This window comes from Parambassis ranga, chromosome 19 (assembly GCF_900634625.1).
Source record: "Parambassis ranga chromosome 19, fParRan2.1, whole genome shotgun sequence".
Classification (NCBI taxonomy): Eukaryota; Metazoa; Chordata; class Actinopteri; family Ambassidae; genus Parambassis; species Parambassis ranga.
In genome coordinates, this window is record NC_041039.1 from 564,824 (window position 1) to 583,071 (window position 18,248).

The 18,248-nt window shown below is 40.8% G+C and overlaps 1 protein-coding gene across 6 annotated transcripts in view; it reads left to right on the top strand.

The window, feature by feature from the left end:
• The window catches only part of ripor1 (RHO family interacting cell polarization regulator 1), a 67,246-nt gene that overhangs the window by 22,555 nt on the left and 26,443 nt on the right, over positions 1 to 18,248 (top strand). For 4 of the 6 annotated variants that reach the window (XR_003672231.1, XM_028431165.1, XM_028431167.1 and 1 more), the window contains exons 1-5: positions 1,590 to 1,896; positions 15,083 to 15,206; positions 15,750 to 15,902; positions 17,970 to 18,048; positions 18,178 to 18,201. Coding sequence is in view for 5 of the 6 variants with exons in the window: in XM_028431165.1 (XP_028286966.1) it covers positions 1,878 to 1,896; positions 15,083 to 15,206; positions 15,750 to 15,902; positions 17,970 to 18,048; positions 18,178 to 18,201 (399 nt within the window). In the remaining variant the exon portion in view is untranslated. Of the gene's footprint in view, positions 1 to 1,589; positions 1,897 to 15,082; positions 15,207 to 15,749; positions 15,903 to 17,969; positions 18,049 to 18,177; positions 18,202 to 18,248 lie in introns of those variants that run through there. The other 2 variants (XM_028431168.1, XM_028431169.1) reach the window with 1 other exon arrangement.

The window sequence follows — 18,248 nt, forward strand, 5'->3', positions numbered from 1 at the left end:
GTCCATGTACTTGGCAAATGCAACCAAATCAGCTTATACTCTTGAAGGTTCAAAGTTGAAAAAGAACATTAGTGTTGACAGTTGACAGTATACAAGACAGCAACCTGTGATACACTGAGTCATGCTGCTATCCTTGCTTGTTTCAGAGCAGGTTCAGGTTCACTTGGGAAGTGCTGGCTGATCCATCTTGCCTCTCATCAGGCAGACTGGATGTGCTCAACAGGACCCTTGGGTGTTTCCTCTAAAAAAAGTGGATTGAAATGATGATTAGATCATTTGAATTATTATACTTTTTTCTACAAAAACCATTAAATACAGATAAATAAAATGTGTTGCATTAAGTGTGTGTAATATAATAGAAAGTATGATACTATGTTGACCTAATGACAAAAGTGCACTAATTCAGCCAGTAGCCTATTGCTTGATAAGGTAACCCGATAAAACACACCTTCAATAATCATCTCAATTAACTAAAAAAGATTACACCACTAGGTGGTGGTAGCAATTAACATTTAACATCTAATGGTTAGGCTAAATCTTAATTAATAACACTGTCTCACAGCGCAAACTTTATAATGCGAAAGCTGATTTTATCACATACTCTGTTTCTGAAAGTCATGGAGCAGCTGGACCGCTACGTAAACAAAGTGGGTTGACACAGTAATGGCACAGACGAGGCTGTGGTTAGCTATACGCTAGCTAGCTTGCTAACCACAGCAAGCTAGCTCCCCCCTCCCCTATACAAAACCCTATGACTTTGAATCATGTTGTGTGTTCAACACAACGCAGCAGAAGACACATGTAATGCTGGCTCTGCTCACATTTTATTTATCCTAATGTGAGCACCTTCAGTACTATGCTGTATTACAGCTGCATAGATAAATCTTGGTGTGGACAGATACATACCGTAGACGCATCTTCAAGTTAGACTGTATCTTAACTGCTGGCAAACACTCCTTGCACAGTACAGTAATGTGGCGTTTATCTGCGGTTTGGGTCAAATGTCTTCTGAATCTCAAAAACATATACGCACTTTTCATCGCCATTGTTCCTGTCTGACAAATCGCGCTGGCAGCATCAAACAGGTGACGACACAAAAAACGCAGTTTAGACAGAGGATGTGCCGTGAAAAATCATTCATTCAAGCTTTTGTGAAAGTTGTTCAAATCAAATGTAAATAACGCTTGAAATTTCCAAAAGAAACTGTAATTTAATTACATACTTTTCTCCAGTATTGTAACTAATTACAAATATGTTCATTTTGTAATTAAATTACGTAATAGCGTTACATGTAATTCGTTACTCCCCAACACTGTCCACAGAGAAACCATGTGGAAGTGTTAGAAAGTGCAGTTTCACCTCTGGCTTCAGTGGGCTGGCTCCAAGTGTCTTTACAGCCTGGTACAAAAAGTGCTTTTTTGATAATTTTTACATGTTCTAGGGTTCATGTGCTCCACCTCTTAAAGCCAAAATTATCCACAATAACCCACACTCAAAACTGCTCTTCAGGCAGGAAAGTGCAGTGATGTCAGCAGGGAAGAGAAGGGAGGTCCGCCTTGCTTTTTCCTGTTTCCTCCTCCCTCCCTTGTCTTATCAGTGTGCAAGTCAGCAAGAGAGAGAGAAACTGGATCAGAGGGAGAGAGAGGATGTAGGATTGTGACAGTGGAGATGGGTCGAGATAAAAGGGAAATCAACTGAGTTAGAGAGTAGAGGATATCTTTTATTTCCACTGCCTCAGGAAATCATTTTTAAAAATGGTAAAGGATTAAAAGACAAAGTTGAAAAGTAAACCAACCTACAGATCATTTGGAGGAAAGAACTGAGTTCTTTTTTCTGGAATCGCGTGGAATTTTACTTTTCTATCAACGACAGCTACCATGTACAGTGGATATGGAGGTATGAACCCGTAGTGCATCCCAATGTAACTACTAATCATTAACTCAGTGTTTGCCAGACGAAACATCCAGTTGCTGGTTAACCAGATGTTTTTGTAACTTATTATGAAACCAGAGAGAAACACAAACAGTACAGCTCTTCTGTGGTCATTATCTCATTTGAACATGAGTGAAGTTAGCAGACAGTTCAGCAGCAGTGTTACTGTTGTTAAAAGAGGATATTTATACTGGTACATTCACTTCACAGAGTGTGTGTGAGCAGCAGAACTAATGCTAACCACGGTAGCAATTATTAGTTGTTTGCTTTGACACAAGTTTCCACAGATAGCATCAGTTTGAGATTATTTTATTAATTTTTTATTTGTCTTTAGCATCCTCGACGTATATTAGAGCTGTCCTGAAAGGGTTAAGGGTAACCTACTGAAAAAAATTGTACAATTGGTTTACCAGGTACAGTTACTACTCAGTGCTTGTAATTGAAAAATCTATATTTTACAATTGCAGTAATATCTTTATTTGAAGAATTGTGCTGTCACAGCCACAACAACTGCGAATTGTAGCAGAATCACCTTCAGTGCACTGAAGATAACATACACAAAATACATGACATGACAAGCATTTGAAAACAAATATTCACTAGTGCAGAGGTTATAAGCTGATATAGTGAAGTATATAGTGAGAATCATTGAGCCCTATGTAGCAACCCAATGTATTCCACATTACATCACAAAAAGCAAGCTAGAACTAATTCACAACATTAGCATTATATACCATCATGTATTGTTTTCAATATTCATTTATGTCATGTCATTTTAATTAAAAGTCCAAAAGTGCTGATGACCTTACAACGTCCCCTTTGACAAACTCCTCATATGGTCAGCAGGCAGTAGTGAACGAGTGAGTGGTTTTAGACACAGCCCCAGTGTGACAACCTCCAGCTCTGGTCCAGTCTGACTAGTCCTCCTCTGACCTTTTATCAATCTACTTAATGTGATAGATATAGTATATATTTCCTTTAGTGCTCTTGCTGTTCCCACACCCCACACCATACCATTTTTCTCAGTTTAAAATTATTTTTAATGACACTAATGTCCTTTTCCTGGAAATGTGCGCATGGGTTATTCCTGTGACTCACTATAGCCATAAGTGTTTTCCTGACCCTGCCCTTCTTGCAGGATGTCCCTCCCTCCTGGGTTTCCTTCTTCTAAAGACAGTAATGTAAGAGAGGGGAGGATTTTGAATTCTGGAAGTAAACTAAATGCACGGTATATGTCTGTGTGTGTGTCTTCCTGTGTGACAAACAGCTCGGGGGTCTTCTGTTTCAAGTAACCTCTAAGTTAAGACAGCTGTGTAAACTGCAAAATATGTCAAAAATCTGTAAAATATTTGTTTTGTAAGAGCCATTCCTTTTAGCCATATAAGCTGTGCATTAGCCTTTTTTATCACAAATGTAGTCCTGAAAAAAAAAACAGATAGCATTGTTTAGTGGATGTGAATTCATATTTTTGTATTCTATACTAGACGTGTACTCTGAAGAGACTCTGGTCTGCTCTGGTTGATTTTGTTTTGACTGGTGAGAACACAGTAATTGCCATCAGACCAAAAGAAACATGACCCTGAATCATGAATCATATGATTTAAAGACTCTAGGTAGATTTTAATTTCTTTATTAGTACACCCTACCTTGTGATGTAACCTACGGTACTCTTGTTAGGCTGTGTACAGCACTTTGGCTAACCTTGTTTTTTTAAAGTGCTCTGTAAATAAAGTTGGATTGGATTGGAAAACATGCTGCAGATGAATTTGTGTTTTCCAGATATAGCTGTACTTCATCTGTCTGTTCAACTGCTATGTAGGTAATAGAGAAAAAAAAAGGTGTTTAGAATTATATACTTTTTGCCTGTATATAATGTGATATAAGACAGCTGGTTGGATAAGGAGGTGAGTGAGGTGTGTTCATTGCCTGCACTTTACTAGAGGGGAAGTTTCATCCTAGCGGCTCTTTTTCACAATTCTCACGTTTTTTGGTGTACAGTGACAGATGTTGGCACCATTTATTGTTGTGAATGAACATGGTAAAAATTAAACTTTAACTATCTATTTGTATCTCTGTATATATGCTTTAGTTTCATTTCAGTGGTTTTTAATCAGGTTCTTTTTTTCTTATTGAGGGTTCATTTCTAAGTGTATTTGTCAGTTTTATTGTGTGGAAATAAAATCTTGTCTATGGATCATTAATATGTAGCCATAGCCACCACCAAACACACCATCACACCAATTTCACTTACTGCCAGTCACTCTCATTTGTGGGGCAAATGTGTGTGTAGGTGTTTAGGTCCTAGGCAGTGTGTTTCCAGAATTGTCTGGGGGAGAGCTTTGAACAATAGGTGTGATGTCACACTGAGGTGTGTTGACAGCTGAGTGTTTGGCACAGAGCCATGGTCCCACTGTCTATGTGAGCACATCAACGGCAGAAGACAGGACTCTTGTTATCATTGGGTGGGGTGCACCACAGTTTGTATCAGGTAGGGAGACAACACAAATTTTGAGTTTGATGGCTTTGACTGACTAGTGTCAGGATGAGCTTTAGCTGAAGATGGAGCTGATGGATAATCACAAATTAGCTCATGCGAGAATAAAGAAGGGAACTACACAGGAGACAGAGGTAGAAATGTGCTGGCTACCACTGACCTGTCTTATCCGTCTTACCTGACAGAGACTTGGATCCTTATCGAGGTTGGTGTTTTGTTAGCATATTTTGTTTTTCAATTCACTTAGATAGCACCTTTTACAATCAAAATTGTCAGAGCCTGAACTCTTAAGCAGACAGTGGCAAGAAAAACCTCCTTTTAACAGGAAGAAACCTTGAACAGGACCCGGCTCATAAGGTGAAAAAGAGGTAGACAGGACAGAGAGGATGAAGGAGAGAGAGAGGGAGAGAGGAACAAACATCATACATTACAGAGAACAAACATGACAGGTTGTTATAATAAAAATGCTGAGAAACTGTAATGTATTTATATGTTTTTAGCAGATCTGTTGTATAAGTTCATTATATTAGCACTACATAGAAAATGACATAGGAAGATGTTGATAGTAGACACTGGGTTTGTCAGAGGGCCGGATGCAGTTCAACATGTTGATCTGGAGAGACAGAGACCTGCAGAAAGATACAGAGAGAGAGAGGGACAAAACTACAAGGAAGACTGGACACAAAGTACTGAAATGAAATAATGGATCATAGGTCATAGCAGTATAGCTATGGTAACGTTTAAAGAATAAGAGTTAGTATTCTGTTTTACCTGTGGTTGGATGTCAACAAGTGACTGTATCTATACCTATCAGCCCTACACACTATGTTTAAGGCTAACTGTATGCTTTACTAAACAGAAAGGTTTTAAGTCTGGTCTTAAAGGTGGAGGTTCCTCTACTATGGAACCTAACTGGTTCCATAGTAGAGGTGCCTGATATCTAAAGGATCGTCCTCCCATTCTACTTTTATAAATTCACATTTTATTGGGTTTTTTTGCATTTTAAACAATAAAAGTACACATTTTCATTATATGTTCCATTGTTGTGTGAACATTTGGACATATGTGATAAGAAAACAACACTAAACAAACCAACAGTCATGGTTCTGTCCTGTGTAGTCCTTAAGACATTTTTTCTCATTCTAAGCAGATAGGTCATTGTCTCTATGATGCAAACCTCTCTTATGATCTCTAGTCACTGATTTGTAGTGGGAGGTTCAGCCTTGTATCAGTTTCTTGTTATTGTTTTTTGCACATGGCCAATAACACTAAAACATTTTTAGGACTTTCCAAGACTTTAAATCAAGGCAACTGGACTCAAGGATTGTTTTTTGATGACGTTTCGCCACTCCCCCAAGTGGCTTCTTCAGTTCTGCTACTTTTCTGATTGGGAATCTGAGTTTTATGTGTTCAGGACCTCTGTGGGTGGATCTTGCAGGAGCTCACATGACTAAGATCCCTATAGTTGGTTAATGGCCAGTTAACGACCAGAAACTGTGGGATGAAGGGACAGGGTTGTGAACGGGTGAGAGCTGTTGCCTCACTAGTTGCTAGTTGACGGCCCATCGTTAGAGTTTGAGTGGGAGTGAAGTCTGCTAGGAAGGGATGAAAGGACAGAGTTGAAAACAGGTGAGAGCTGATGCCTCAGCCCTCCCCCTCTGTTTAGAGAGGGTTTTTCCAATTTCACATAGATGGATTCTTTGACTCGTCTTTAATACCATCTGTCCTCCCTGTCTAGAATTTGGACATTATTATCCTCAAAGGAATGACCACTGTGTTTGAGGTGGAGGTGAACTGCTGAGTCTTGTCCTGAGGAGGTGGCTCTCCTGTGCTGTGCCATCCTTTTGTGTAGTGGTTGTTTGGTTTCACCAATATAGAGATCAGAGCATTCCTCACTGCACTGAACTGCATAGATTACATTGCTCTGTCTGTCCCTGGGAGTTTTGTCCTTGGGGTGGACCAGTTTTTGTCTCAGTGTAGTGCTGGGTTTAAAGTGCACTGGGATCTGATGTGCATTGAAAATCCTTCTGAGTTTCTCAGTAACTCCTGATATATATATATGGGATGTCATCCCGTATATATCTCTGGGATCTGATGTGCATTGAAAATCCTTCTGAGTTTGCATCACATCAGATCCCAGTGCACTTTAAACCCAGCTCAGTGCCTGTTGTTTGCCTGCCAGTTTCATAATATTCCTGTTTCACAAATCTAAGCTTTTTCTCTGTCTCTCCTGTCAGAATGTTGTCTATTTCCCCCTTTATAGTTTTCATTTCCTGTAGGAGTTTAATATTTTGGGTGTTTTGATATTTTCATTCCAGGCTTTTCAATTTTCCTCTAAGAGCAAGATATGCTGCTTGTTTTAGCTTCTTTTGATTTGATGTTATAGCTATTAATTTTCCTCTAGTTACGGCCTTTAAAGTGTCCCATAAGATAGTTGGGTTTGTATCATCAGTAGCATTTTCTCCGATGTATCTTTTTTCTAATTTGCTCAATTATTACTTTATTGTTCATTATGCCACAGTTTAGTTTCCAAGTTGTGTTTTTATGTCTATTATTAATATGTACAGTTAAATGTATTGTGTTATGGTCCGAAATATCAGCCACTCCAATTTTACATTCTTTCACTTTGTGCATGTCCCAGTTATTCATTAATATAGTCTATTCTAGAGTTAGTGTTGGAAGTGTTGGAATAATGTGTATAGTCCCTGTTGGGTGAAGTTGTCTCCATAAATCTACCATCCCCTGTTCCTGTGATATATTCATGAATTAGTGAGTCTTACTTTTTTCTGTGCTTGTTTTGTCCATCCTAAGATCCAGAATAACGTTAAAATCCCAGCACACAAATTAATACCTTCTGATTCTGATGCTATAATTGTAAATATAGTTTTTTTAAAAAGTGTTTATCACTTTCTGGAGGGGCGTATACATTGATTAATGTGAACATCTTGTTCTCTAATTTTTCTTTAACAAGAAAAAATCTTCCCTCTACATCATTACAAATTGATTGCATTTTGGATCATTATCGCAACCCCTCTTTTGCGGCTCCGTTTGTATGTGCTATAAAAGGTGTTTCTATAACCGGATTTCTTTATCTCCTCATGTTCTTCCTGAGATAAATGTGTTTCCTGGATGAATATAACTTGTGCTTTAAGTTTACTCATTGTTTTCTCATTGTTTCTTTTAGGCACATATTGTACAATTAGCCCATTTCTACTATAGAATATGTTTCCAGGATTTATTAATTAAAAAAATATTGCCCTTTATTTTAGCTTAAGTCATCTAAAACACCATATCCCCACTCTAGCATGCCTACATTCCGCAAAAAACATATGCATTAAAAGTCTAACGAATACAAAAAATGTTACCATCAAAGTATAGTTGTAAAGATAATTAAAGACATCAGAAAAAGAAAATTCAGTGTGAAGTTATCTTGAGTTCACACTGGAGAAAGTCATTCCAGCTAGAGTAGGATTGAGCCCAGACAGCCTTTAAGCTGGATGCGTTCAGACCTATTTTCAAATCTGGCTAGCACACAGTTGTGTCCGCACTCAATCCGGCTTCATCCAGCGTGTTTGCTGTTCTCCAAACCACTAGGTGGCGCCTCGTAATATGGCTAATAATGTGGCAAGCCGGATTCGCTAGCCACATTTGCATTCACACCTGAGCCACATTTGAGCCAATCCTGCTAGATCCACCTCTCGAGGGTGGATCTAGCCGGCTTGAAATCAAACTGGATTCAGCTGGATTGGAGGTGTTCACACTCGGAAAAAAACACATCTGGATTGATCTGGATGCGGCCAAATCCTGCTTAAGCCACATTTTTTCCCCAGTGTGAACGGGGCCTAAAATTCATGGCCAACACCCTGTACAGCCAAGGGCTGTTAGCAACAGAAATCCCGGAAGAGATGGCAGATGCGATTCAATTCAATTCAGTTTTATTTATATAGGGCATATTACAATCAGACATTGTCTCAAAGCGCTTCACAGGAACCCCCCCTAAGAGCACTGTGGCAAGGAAAAACTCCCTTTAAGAGGAAGAAACCTTGAGCAGGACCCGTCAGCTTAAGGGGGAACCAGTCCTGCTGCTAGTCAGAGAGGATGAAGGAGAGAGAGAGAGAGAGGGAAGAGAGAGAGAGAGAGAGGAGAGAGAGGATGAAGGAGAGAGAGAGAGAGAGAGAGAGAGAGGATGAAGGAGAGAGAGAGAGAGAGAGAGGAGCAAACATGATACAAACATGATACAGTACAGAGCAAACATGACAGCAAGATGAAACAGTGATTATATTGTAATAGATATCTATATATATCGTTAGTCCATAAGTAGGAATAGTAATTTGGTAGCAAAGATGAGCAGCAGGGGCTAGTGAAGTCGATGAGCACAGGAGAGATCAGGGGCCAGACTGCAGGTCAGTATGCAGGTCTTGAGACCTGCAAAGAGAGAGAGCGAGGCACAGAACTACGAGGAAAACAGTAAACACAGATTATGAGACGATATTACCCAGTATGATCCAGACTAAGGAGAGTGGAGGAGAGGTCAGAGGGTGCTCAGAGGATCGTGTTTGTGCCACCCGACAACGTAGAGCAAGAGAGACTTCACGGCCGGACTGCAGGTCAGCATGCAGGTCTTGAGACCAGTGTGAGCCAGACTAAGGAGAGAAAAGGAGAGGTTAGAGGGTGAGAGGGAAACTGCTCTGCGGATCATGTTTGTGCCCCCCGACAACGTAGGCCTAGAGCAGCATAGCTGTGCTACACACTAGGTCTGAGGCTAACTGTACGCCTTACTAAACAGAAAAGTTTTAAGTCTAGTCTTAAAGGTGGAGGCAGTGTCTGCCTCTCGGACCCAGATTGGTAACTGGTTCCATAATAGCGGTGCCTGATAGCTGAAAGCTGGTCCTCCCATTCTACTTTTATGAATCCTAGGAACTACAAGTAAACCTGCACTCGGAGATCTGAGTGTCCTATTAGGAACATATGGTACAATCAGGTCCTGCAGATACAATGGAGCAAGTCCATGAAGAGCCTTGTAGGTTAGAAGAAGGATCTTGAAGTGTATTCTTGAGTCCACTGGGAGCCAGTGAAGAGACGCTAGAACAGGAGAGATATGATCCCTTTGGCTGCTTCCTGTCAGAACTCTAGCTGCTGCGTTCTGGATCACCTGCAGACTGTTGATGGAGTAATGTGGACATCCTGACAATAAAGAGTTGCAGTAGTCCAGTCTTGAAGTGACAAAAGCATGGATGAGCTTTTCAGCATCACTCTGAGAGAGGATGCTCCTGATCTTAGTAATATTACGCAGGTGAAAGAAAGTGGTCTTGGAGACCTGCTTAATATGAGAGACAAACGACATGTCTTGGTCAAAGATAACTCCAAGGTCCCTCACAGTCGTACTGGAGGCCAGAGTAATTCCATCCAGAGAGAAAGTATTATCTGATAAACTAGTTCTGAGATGTTTAGGTCCAAAAACAATGACCTCAGTCTTGTCCGAGTTTAATAGTAAAAAGTTGGAGGACATCCAGTCCTTTATGTCCTTTAGACACGCCTGTAGTCTGACTAGCGGCTCCGTTTCTTCAGGCTTCATGGATAAATACAGCTGGGTATCATCAGCATAACAATGAAAGTTTATGCCGTGCGTCTGAATGATGTTTCCTAGAGGGAGCATGTAGAGGGTGAACAGGATCGGTCCGAGCACAGAACCCTGTGGAACACCGTGATTAACCCTTGTACCTGTGGAAGAAACATCGTTAGCATGAACAAAGTGAAATCTGTCAGATAAAAATGATTTAAACCAGTGCAGTGCTGTTCCTGTAATCCTGATCTCGTGTTCTAATCTGTGTAGCAGGATATGATGATCTACGGTGTCGAAGGCAGCACTGAGATCCAGTAGAACGAGTACAGAGACGAGTCCCCGGTCCGATGCCATGAGGAGGTCATTGGTGACTTTAAGCAGTGCTGTTTCTGTGCTGTGATGGGCTCTGAATCCAGACTGGAAAGCATCGAGCAGACTGTTCCTATGCAGGTGGTCATTTAGCTGACTTACAACAGCTCTTTCGAGTAGTTTGGAGATAAAGGTGAGGTTGGAGATCGGTCTGTAGTTTCCTAAGACGTCCGGGTCCAGTGAAGGTTTTTTAAGTATCGGAATGATCACAGCAGTTTTAGTTCAGTTCTGTCCTAATATAGACTCTCCGATCAGAGGAATAGTATCTTTGAGGAGACGTGAGGGGATCGGATCCAGAAGACAGGTAGTAGGTTTAGACTTGCAGATGCTGGTGGTCAGCTCAGGGAGGTCAATGGGTATGAAGCAGTCCAGAGTTAGATCAGGATCCGTTTCCAGAAGTGGCGGTGTATCCTCAGCGGTCACAGAGAGATTGTGGTTGATTTGTCCTCTAATAGTGGTGATTTTATCAGTGAAGAAGCTCATGAAGTCGTCACTACTAAGAGCTGCAGGAATGCGAGGCTCCACAGAGCTGTGGCTCTTTGTCAGCCTGGCTACAGCGTTAAAGAGAAAGCGCGGGTTGCTCTTGTTTTCTTCTATTAGTGATGAATAGTAGGCTATCCTGGCTTTGCGAAGGGCCTTCTTATACGTCAGCAGACTGTCTCTCCAGGCCCTCTGGGAGTCATCTGATTTAGAGGACTGCCACATCCTCTCCATCCTTCGTGTAATCCGTTTCAGTGATCGGATATTTGAGTTGTACCACGGAGCTAGCCTCTTCTGGTTTGTAGTTTTCTTCTTCTTCAGTGGAGCAATCCTGTTTAAGACTGAGTGTAGTGTGTCTGCAGTGTTGTTGACAAAGCGGTCCAGCTCTGCAGGAGTAATATTTAAGTTGGTACCCCCAACTTAACTATGTGCAATCTCAAATCCAAACTTTGTGCATATGGTGAGTGTAAAAATGGTGTCTGCTTGACACATTCAGTGCTAAGATTGCTCTTACTCAATGGTCTCTAGAACATAATCCTAAAGTAAACATGAGAGCAGTCTGGAAAAAGTCAACAACTGCTGTGAAGAATAATGTGATGACAACAGAAGATGCACTTACAAGCAAATTCCATTGCAGGGTTTTCAGGTTTAGGCAACGCATCTTTAACATCTGCTGGCAGTATGGGGCCTATAGACACCTCAGAGAAAACCTAAAACAATGAATGTTTACTACATGTAGATTTCAGTAAGAACTACTCCTGTAGGTATTCTCAGGAAATCCAACTGGCCCATTTTCAAGGGTCTCACCAGCAAGCATCATTACATATTGAAGTGCTTTACACTGCAGCTGAGCAGTCACTTTTTGCTTCATCTCACCTTCCAGGTGACAAGATGGTGAGGGAAAAGATGTTGATCTTGTCAATGACAAGATCATGATCTTGTCAATCGCCTCCATGACTTTAGTGATGGCCCAGCAACTCAATACAAACAGAAGGGAAATGTTTACCTCCTGTCAAATGAGGCTTCAAAGAAATAAGTTGGAACTTCTTGGAGGCCAGCCACCACAATAAAAGGAAACACAAGTATGTTGGTTAAAGAAAATCCATAACACCACCGCACAACAGGTGAACAAGCAGGATAGTGTAGAAACAAGAAGTGACGCAATATGTTACCGGGCTGGAGGAGGAGAGCACTGTAGATATTTACATAATGTGGTAAATTGTGTGTGGTCTGACACTGTAGTTTGGGCTGACATATTGCAGGAAAATTGCCACAAGAAAATTAAGCATGCCAAAAACAGATTAGACATTCAATCTTGCTTGATTTTGTCTTTGTGGCACTGCTTTGACTTGATTTGATTTGATTTATCTGGAAATCAAAGGGTAAAGTGTGAAAATGTGATGGATCTTGGTATAATACAGCCTTTCCACTCCACTGTTTACTGTCTCTGAAATGTGTTCACCAGTAGGTTAAGTCTCCAATTGGTTGCCCAGAAAGCCTGTCAGCACACTAACCCACACCTAAATTGATTTAACACTCTAACTTTACAGTAATACCACTCTGCCCATGTCCACTGTTCAGCTGCAGTCATCTGGTCAGTTCAGCTTCAGTGACCAGATGACTGCAGCCCTCAGGACTATCTCCCTTTGTTCAATTTCCTGTTCAGAGTGCCTGCTGCATCTGACTTCCTGTAGGATTGTGACATTTCCTGTTCTGAGGTGGTGCGGGTGTCGGTGGCTATGGGGGTGAGACACAGGATGCATGACAGTATAGGCCAGCAGCAGAAAAAAAAATTACTGCTTTAGCCAACGGAAAAAAATATCTGCTGACTTTACTCACAATAACAAAAGCTAACTTCAAGTGTTGCTTAAGGGCCACTGTAATAGAACTGAATGATTTTAACATGAGAACCAAGAACAGGTACAAAACTACTTTAACCAAAGTCATTTCTCCCTGTGTGTGTTATACAGTTTTTTTGTGTACTGACAGTATAATGTTTAGAGCTTTTGTTGTTGTTTTTAGCATCACTTTTGACAAGAAGGTTTTTGCACACTGTACACATATGATTCCTGAGGTTTAAACCAAGACGCATGGCTAAAAAAGAGCATTTGGAATACAGGGAAAATTAAAATACCCTTGAACTGAATAAGGGGTCTCCCCTTACAAGCTGAGTCCTGCTCAAGGGGAGTTTTTCCTCACCATAGTCTGCTTTTAGGTGTTTGGATTCAGGCTCTGAATCTCTGTAAAGATGCTATATATATAAAACTGAATTTAACTTTAAATTTAGAAATTTCTGTTCCTCCAGCTTAGTCCATTAAGGCCATGCTAGCGACAGAATGCGCAGAAATTACCCTTATATTTATAGCAGCTTCCTCTGGCTCCTCCTGGGGAATCCCCAGCTGCTTCCAGGCCACCTGTAAGAATTAATCCCTCTAGTGAGTTTTGGGATCCTTGGGCCAGCAGGCATGTCTGGTAAGGCACTAAAGAGGAGAGGTGGGAGCACACTTATCAGGTGCTTGAACTACTTCACCTGGCTCTCCTCAATGTGAAGAAGCAGCAGATCTGCTTTGAGCTACTTTTCCAAACTTCACACCAAAATGCAGAGCCAACCATTCTGCAGAGAAATCTAATTTCTACCAAACGGCTCTGCACGCCCCCTAAAATGTGAAAATATTCACTGCAGATCAGTACACAAATGACCATAGCTCATGACAGTAACAGGGGAGAGGAAACGCGAGACGATAGGCTCTCGTATTCCTGCAGCTCTTAATAGCAAAGACTTCATGAGCTTCTTTACCAAAAACACCCTAATATTAGAGAACAAATCAACCACGTGACTGCCGAGGATACTACACCAGTCTCTGCTACTCATCTTTGTTTTAATTACTATCAAATTACTATTACTATTTATGGACTGAAGATATATATAGATACCTACTATAATATAACCACTGTTTCATCTTGCTTGTCAACATCAACAACCGTCATATTTGTTCTCTGTAATGTATGATGTTTGTGCATGTTTGTTCCTCTTTCTCTCCTTCATCCTCTCTGTCCTGTCTACCTCTTCTTCTCCTCCTCTACCCGGCCGACTGTCAGCAGGAAGGTTTTCCTTATGAGTCGGGTCCTGTTCAAGGTTTCTTCCTGTTAAAAGGGATTTTTTCTCGTCACTGTTGCTCTTAAGGGGGTTCAGGCGCTGGGTCTCTGTGCAGTGCTTTGAGACAATTCTGATTGTATAATGCGCAGCTTAATTTCTGTTTCATCTGCTTCCGCCTTTCACTTCTTGTCTGCTTCTCTTGTTGCCCTGAGAAAATGTTTAGTGAACTAGATTAACACCTTATTCCACCTCCTCTTTGCCTGATGGGAGCATGGCATGACTTTTTCTGGGATAGAACTGTGACCTCAGATTTAATTTTAATGTATTATTGCGTTGGATGTATGTTTTGCTTTGTTTTGTTTCTTATAGGTTGTATGAAAAATGTGTGAAAGCATTTATTGCACACTATGTAATTAATTAAAAACTACTGTAATACTTTCAAGTGTTATAGTAGAAGATTCTCATTCCAGATTCATTCATATGCAGGTCTGCTTTTAAATACTCCTGCCTGACTATTTTATACTGTGGGCTATAAGGTGATTTCTACGTAACCCCTAAAGGGACATCGGCAAAAAATATATATATATATATCGGCAAAAATTTGCCTTACCATTAACACCATAGGCTATGGTGTTAATGGTATGTAGGCAAAGTAAATAGCAAATACCTTATCCTTAAGTCTCTTAATGATATTGCTGGGGATATTTATTTGGCTTTTAAGGAAAATGATAATAGTTTCTCGTGTGCACCAGATTTTATTTTTCTTTTCTTTTCCAATGTCCCTTTAGGCACTCTGTAGATTTAACTATATATATACTTAACAATTTAATGTATTTTATGTAATTCAGTATAACATGTGGGATATGAAGGCCTACTCTGCTTGAGAAAGTAAATGATAAAATATTTCTCTCTGAAATCTAGTAGATTTGAAGTAATATGAAATTAAAAAGGAAATCCAGACACAAGAACACCTCTCAAGAATGGACATTTGCATGTAAAATGTGTATTTGTTACAGCTTAATACATATGAATGTGAATCACATTCCCAAGTGATAGTGATAGTGATTTTAATACCCAAGTGGATGGATGACAGAAAGTTTGTCATGTTGTGTTAGCAGCCTGATGTGTTTTTCCTCTGTTGTGACAGGAAGTCCATCCCGCACGGTGTCCACCATGTCACTGTCTATTCGCCCAGTCAGACACCTCACCTCCAGATCCATCACTAGGAGCCAAAGCTTTACTGGAGTCAACACACACGATAAGGCTTACAGGTATGTTGGTGCACACACACACACACACATTCCTGTGCATGACTCTAGTGACTCCAGGTAGTCACTTCCTACCTCTGCCAGTCTTTGACTCTCTTTGACCTTCTTGATAAAACCTCTTACACCAGTTCTTGAAATGTGGAAGTCTTTTGATAAACTTCTCCTGCTTTGTAAACATTAACAATTCTTTTTCTCATTTCTTCACTTTTGCCATAATGTGATGGTGTCAAGGCACTGCGTGATACCAATCCTCACTTTTAAGTACAAATCAAATGCTTACTGGGTCACTGACCCAGGGTCACTGAGCTAACGCATAGCCCATATAGTGTCATTGATTGATTGATTTTTGTGAAAACAAATTACAGTAATTAATGCTTTCCTGAGAAAAATACAATGGTAAAATGTTGCGTTAATGTTTCTTTGCTCTATTTTCTAGCAACTTATTGCAAATATTGTTTGCAATAAGTTGCTAAAACTTTATAACATTGCCAGTTTTTAGATCAAGCTGGCCTTGGATTATGACATGAATTTGATGTTCTGTTGCAGGAAACTCTCAGTGTTCAGTACCCCAGGTCTCAGCAGAAAGCCAAGCAGAGCCACCAGAATGTTCACCATGTCTACCAAGTCCAACCCACCACCTAAAGTTCCTCAACCAGAACGACTGGACCAGGTCTATGAGGCATTAAAGAATGGCCTTCAGTGAGTACACTAACAGCTACTCCTGCTAGATAGAGAAAAATTCAGCTTTTATTTTGTAGGGGCATGTCTCTGTTGTAGTCTGGGTTCCTACTGTATGTAAAAAATAAAAATTAGGCACTGTCGTCCACAACAAGTTTATCTCATTTTTTGTGCATGGAAGTGAATGAGGTGGTGGCTTGCATAGGTACGGCTCAACCCAATTTTTTACATGCAAAATAGGGTAACTCCATCCACCAAATTGTTCTTCAAAGTCAAATATGATCTGAACCCTTACAGACTTAAAAAATTATACAAAACTCTTTCTATCCTTAACCAACAGAGCCATAGGTTAAACTTTAATTAATTTTTTTGATACATAAGTATATACAATGATTACTGTAAAGGTCATATGTATCCTTACCCAGCATACAGACAGAAAACACATCGAACAAAACATCTGGCAAATGGGTTAAAAAAAACAGCAGTGCAGGGGGAAAAGTGTATGAATACACGTAGAGAAGATTGAAGCAAGGCGTCTGGACTTGTAGAGTTTTCTTGAAGACGTTTCACTGCTCATCCAAGCAGCTTCATTAGTTCTAACTGTTTGGTGGGGAAACATGGTTTATATGTGGTAACCATTGACAGTAAAAACTATGGACAGAGCCTCCGTGACGTCACCCGTTTGTTTCTGAAGAGCCGTTTTGAGTCTCAGTGGGAGGTTCCGGGACGTGATGACCGCCGGGAGCACGAGCGGGGTTTAGGGGGGCGGGCGATCGTGGAAGCAGGAAACTCACGCTGTGATAGGTCAACTGTCTGTCACTCAAGCGGCAACGCCCATAATTAAGCGTAATTTTAAGTCCGAATACAATTGAAACGAGTGAGTTGTAAAAAAATTCACCCCTCCTACAATTGACACTAGAAGAGAATCATCTGAGACCACAGCGATTTTTTGTACCAGGCCGTAAACATGTTCTTTTCTGCTGTGAAATCGGCCATTTTAACATGGGAGTCTATGGGAAATTACTCGCTTTTGGAGCCAACCCCCAGCTGTTGCAGCGTGAATTACAAGTTTTGACACTTCCGCATGGGCTTCAACTTTGAGCCCCGAAGGTTGCCGCTTGGTGGTAACAGACCTCAGTGGGTGGGTCTGGGTAAAACTTAAAAAACAATAGCACTAAATGTTTACATACTTACCTGTGATGATCTGGCTGACTGGGCCAGGTGTGTCTAACGACTGGCTAACGACTATGAAACTGCCGGAGGGGCACTGGTTGACAGCCCTTTGTTCTTGCTGTGAGTATGTGCAAACTTCCTGGGAATGGATGGAATCACTGCATTGTATGTGGTAGAAAGATGATGTCTGAGGCCACCACCTCTGTTAAGGGAAGGTTTTTCCAGCTTAACATAGATGGCTTCCTTGACTCCTCTTTCAAACCACCTTTCTTCCCTGTCTAAAATGTGAACATTGTTGTCCTCAAAGGACTGTCCTTTGTCTTTGAGGTGGAGGTGAACGGCTGAGTCTTGTCCTGAGGAGGTGGCTCTCCTGTGCTGAACCATTCTTCTGTGGAGTGGTTGTTTAGTTTCTCCAATGTACAGATCAGAGCATTCCTCACTGCACTGGACTGCATATATCACATTGCTGTGTTTCTCCCTGGGAATCTTGTCCTTTGGGTGAACCAGTCTCTGTCTCAGTGTTGTCATTGGTTTGAAATGGACCGGGATGTCATGGTTGTTGAAGATCCTGCGGAGTTTCTCTGATACTCCTGACACATATGGAATGGAGATGTTCTTTCAGATCATCACAGGTAAGTATGTAAACATTTAGTGCTATTGTTTTTTAAGTTTTTACCCAGACCCACTCACTGAGGTCTGTTACCACATATAAACCATGTTTCCACACCAAACAGTTAGAATTGATGAAGCTGCTTGGATGAGCAGCGAAACGTCTTCAAGAAAACTCTACAAGTCCAGACGCCTTGCTTCAATCTTCTCTACGTATGATGACCTGGATGACTGAGAGTGTTCATCAACATGTATGAATACACATTATAATGGTATGTTTTATCTACCAACTGTGTGTTTCCTCAGGTCTCACCTGCAGGTTCATCAGATGGATTTGGAAAGCCTCAGCAGACAGATGAAAGAATCAAAAAGGAATTCCAGACTGGTATGTTGACTGTGTTTCACTGTTTGGCACTGCAAAAAGTGAACAAAAATATTCACCACTTTAATATTGCTTCTATTGCTTAAATTACAAATGTCAGATAATCCAACTTGATGTTTCCTGCCTCTTCAGGGTTTCCTGTATGAACTAGACAAGGTGAGCTACTGTCAGTTCTTCGTAGAACCCTTCCAACAGCTCCAACC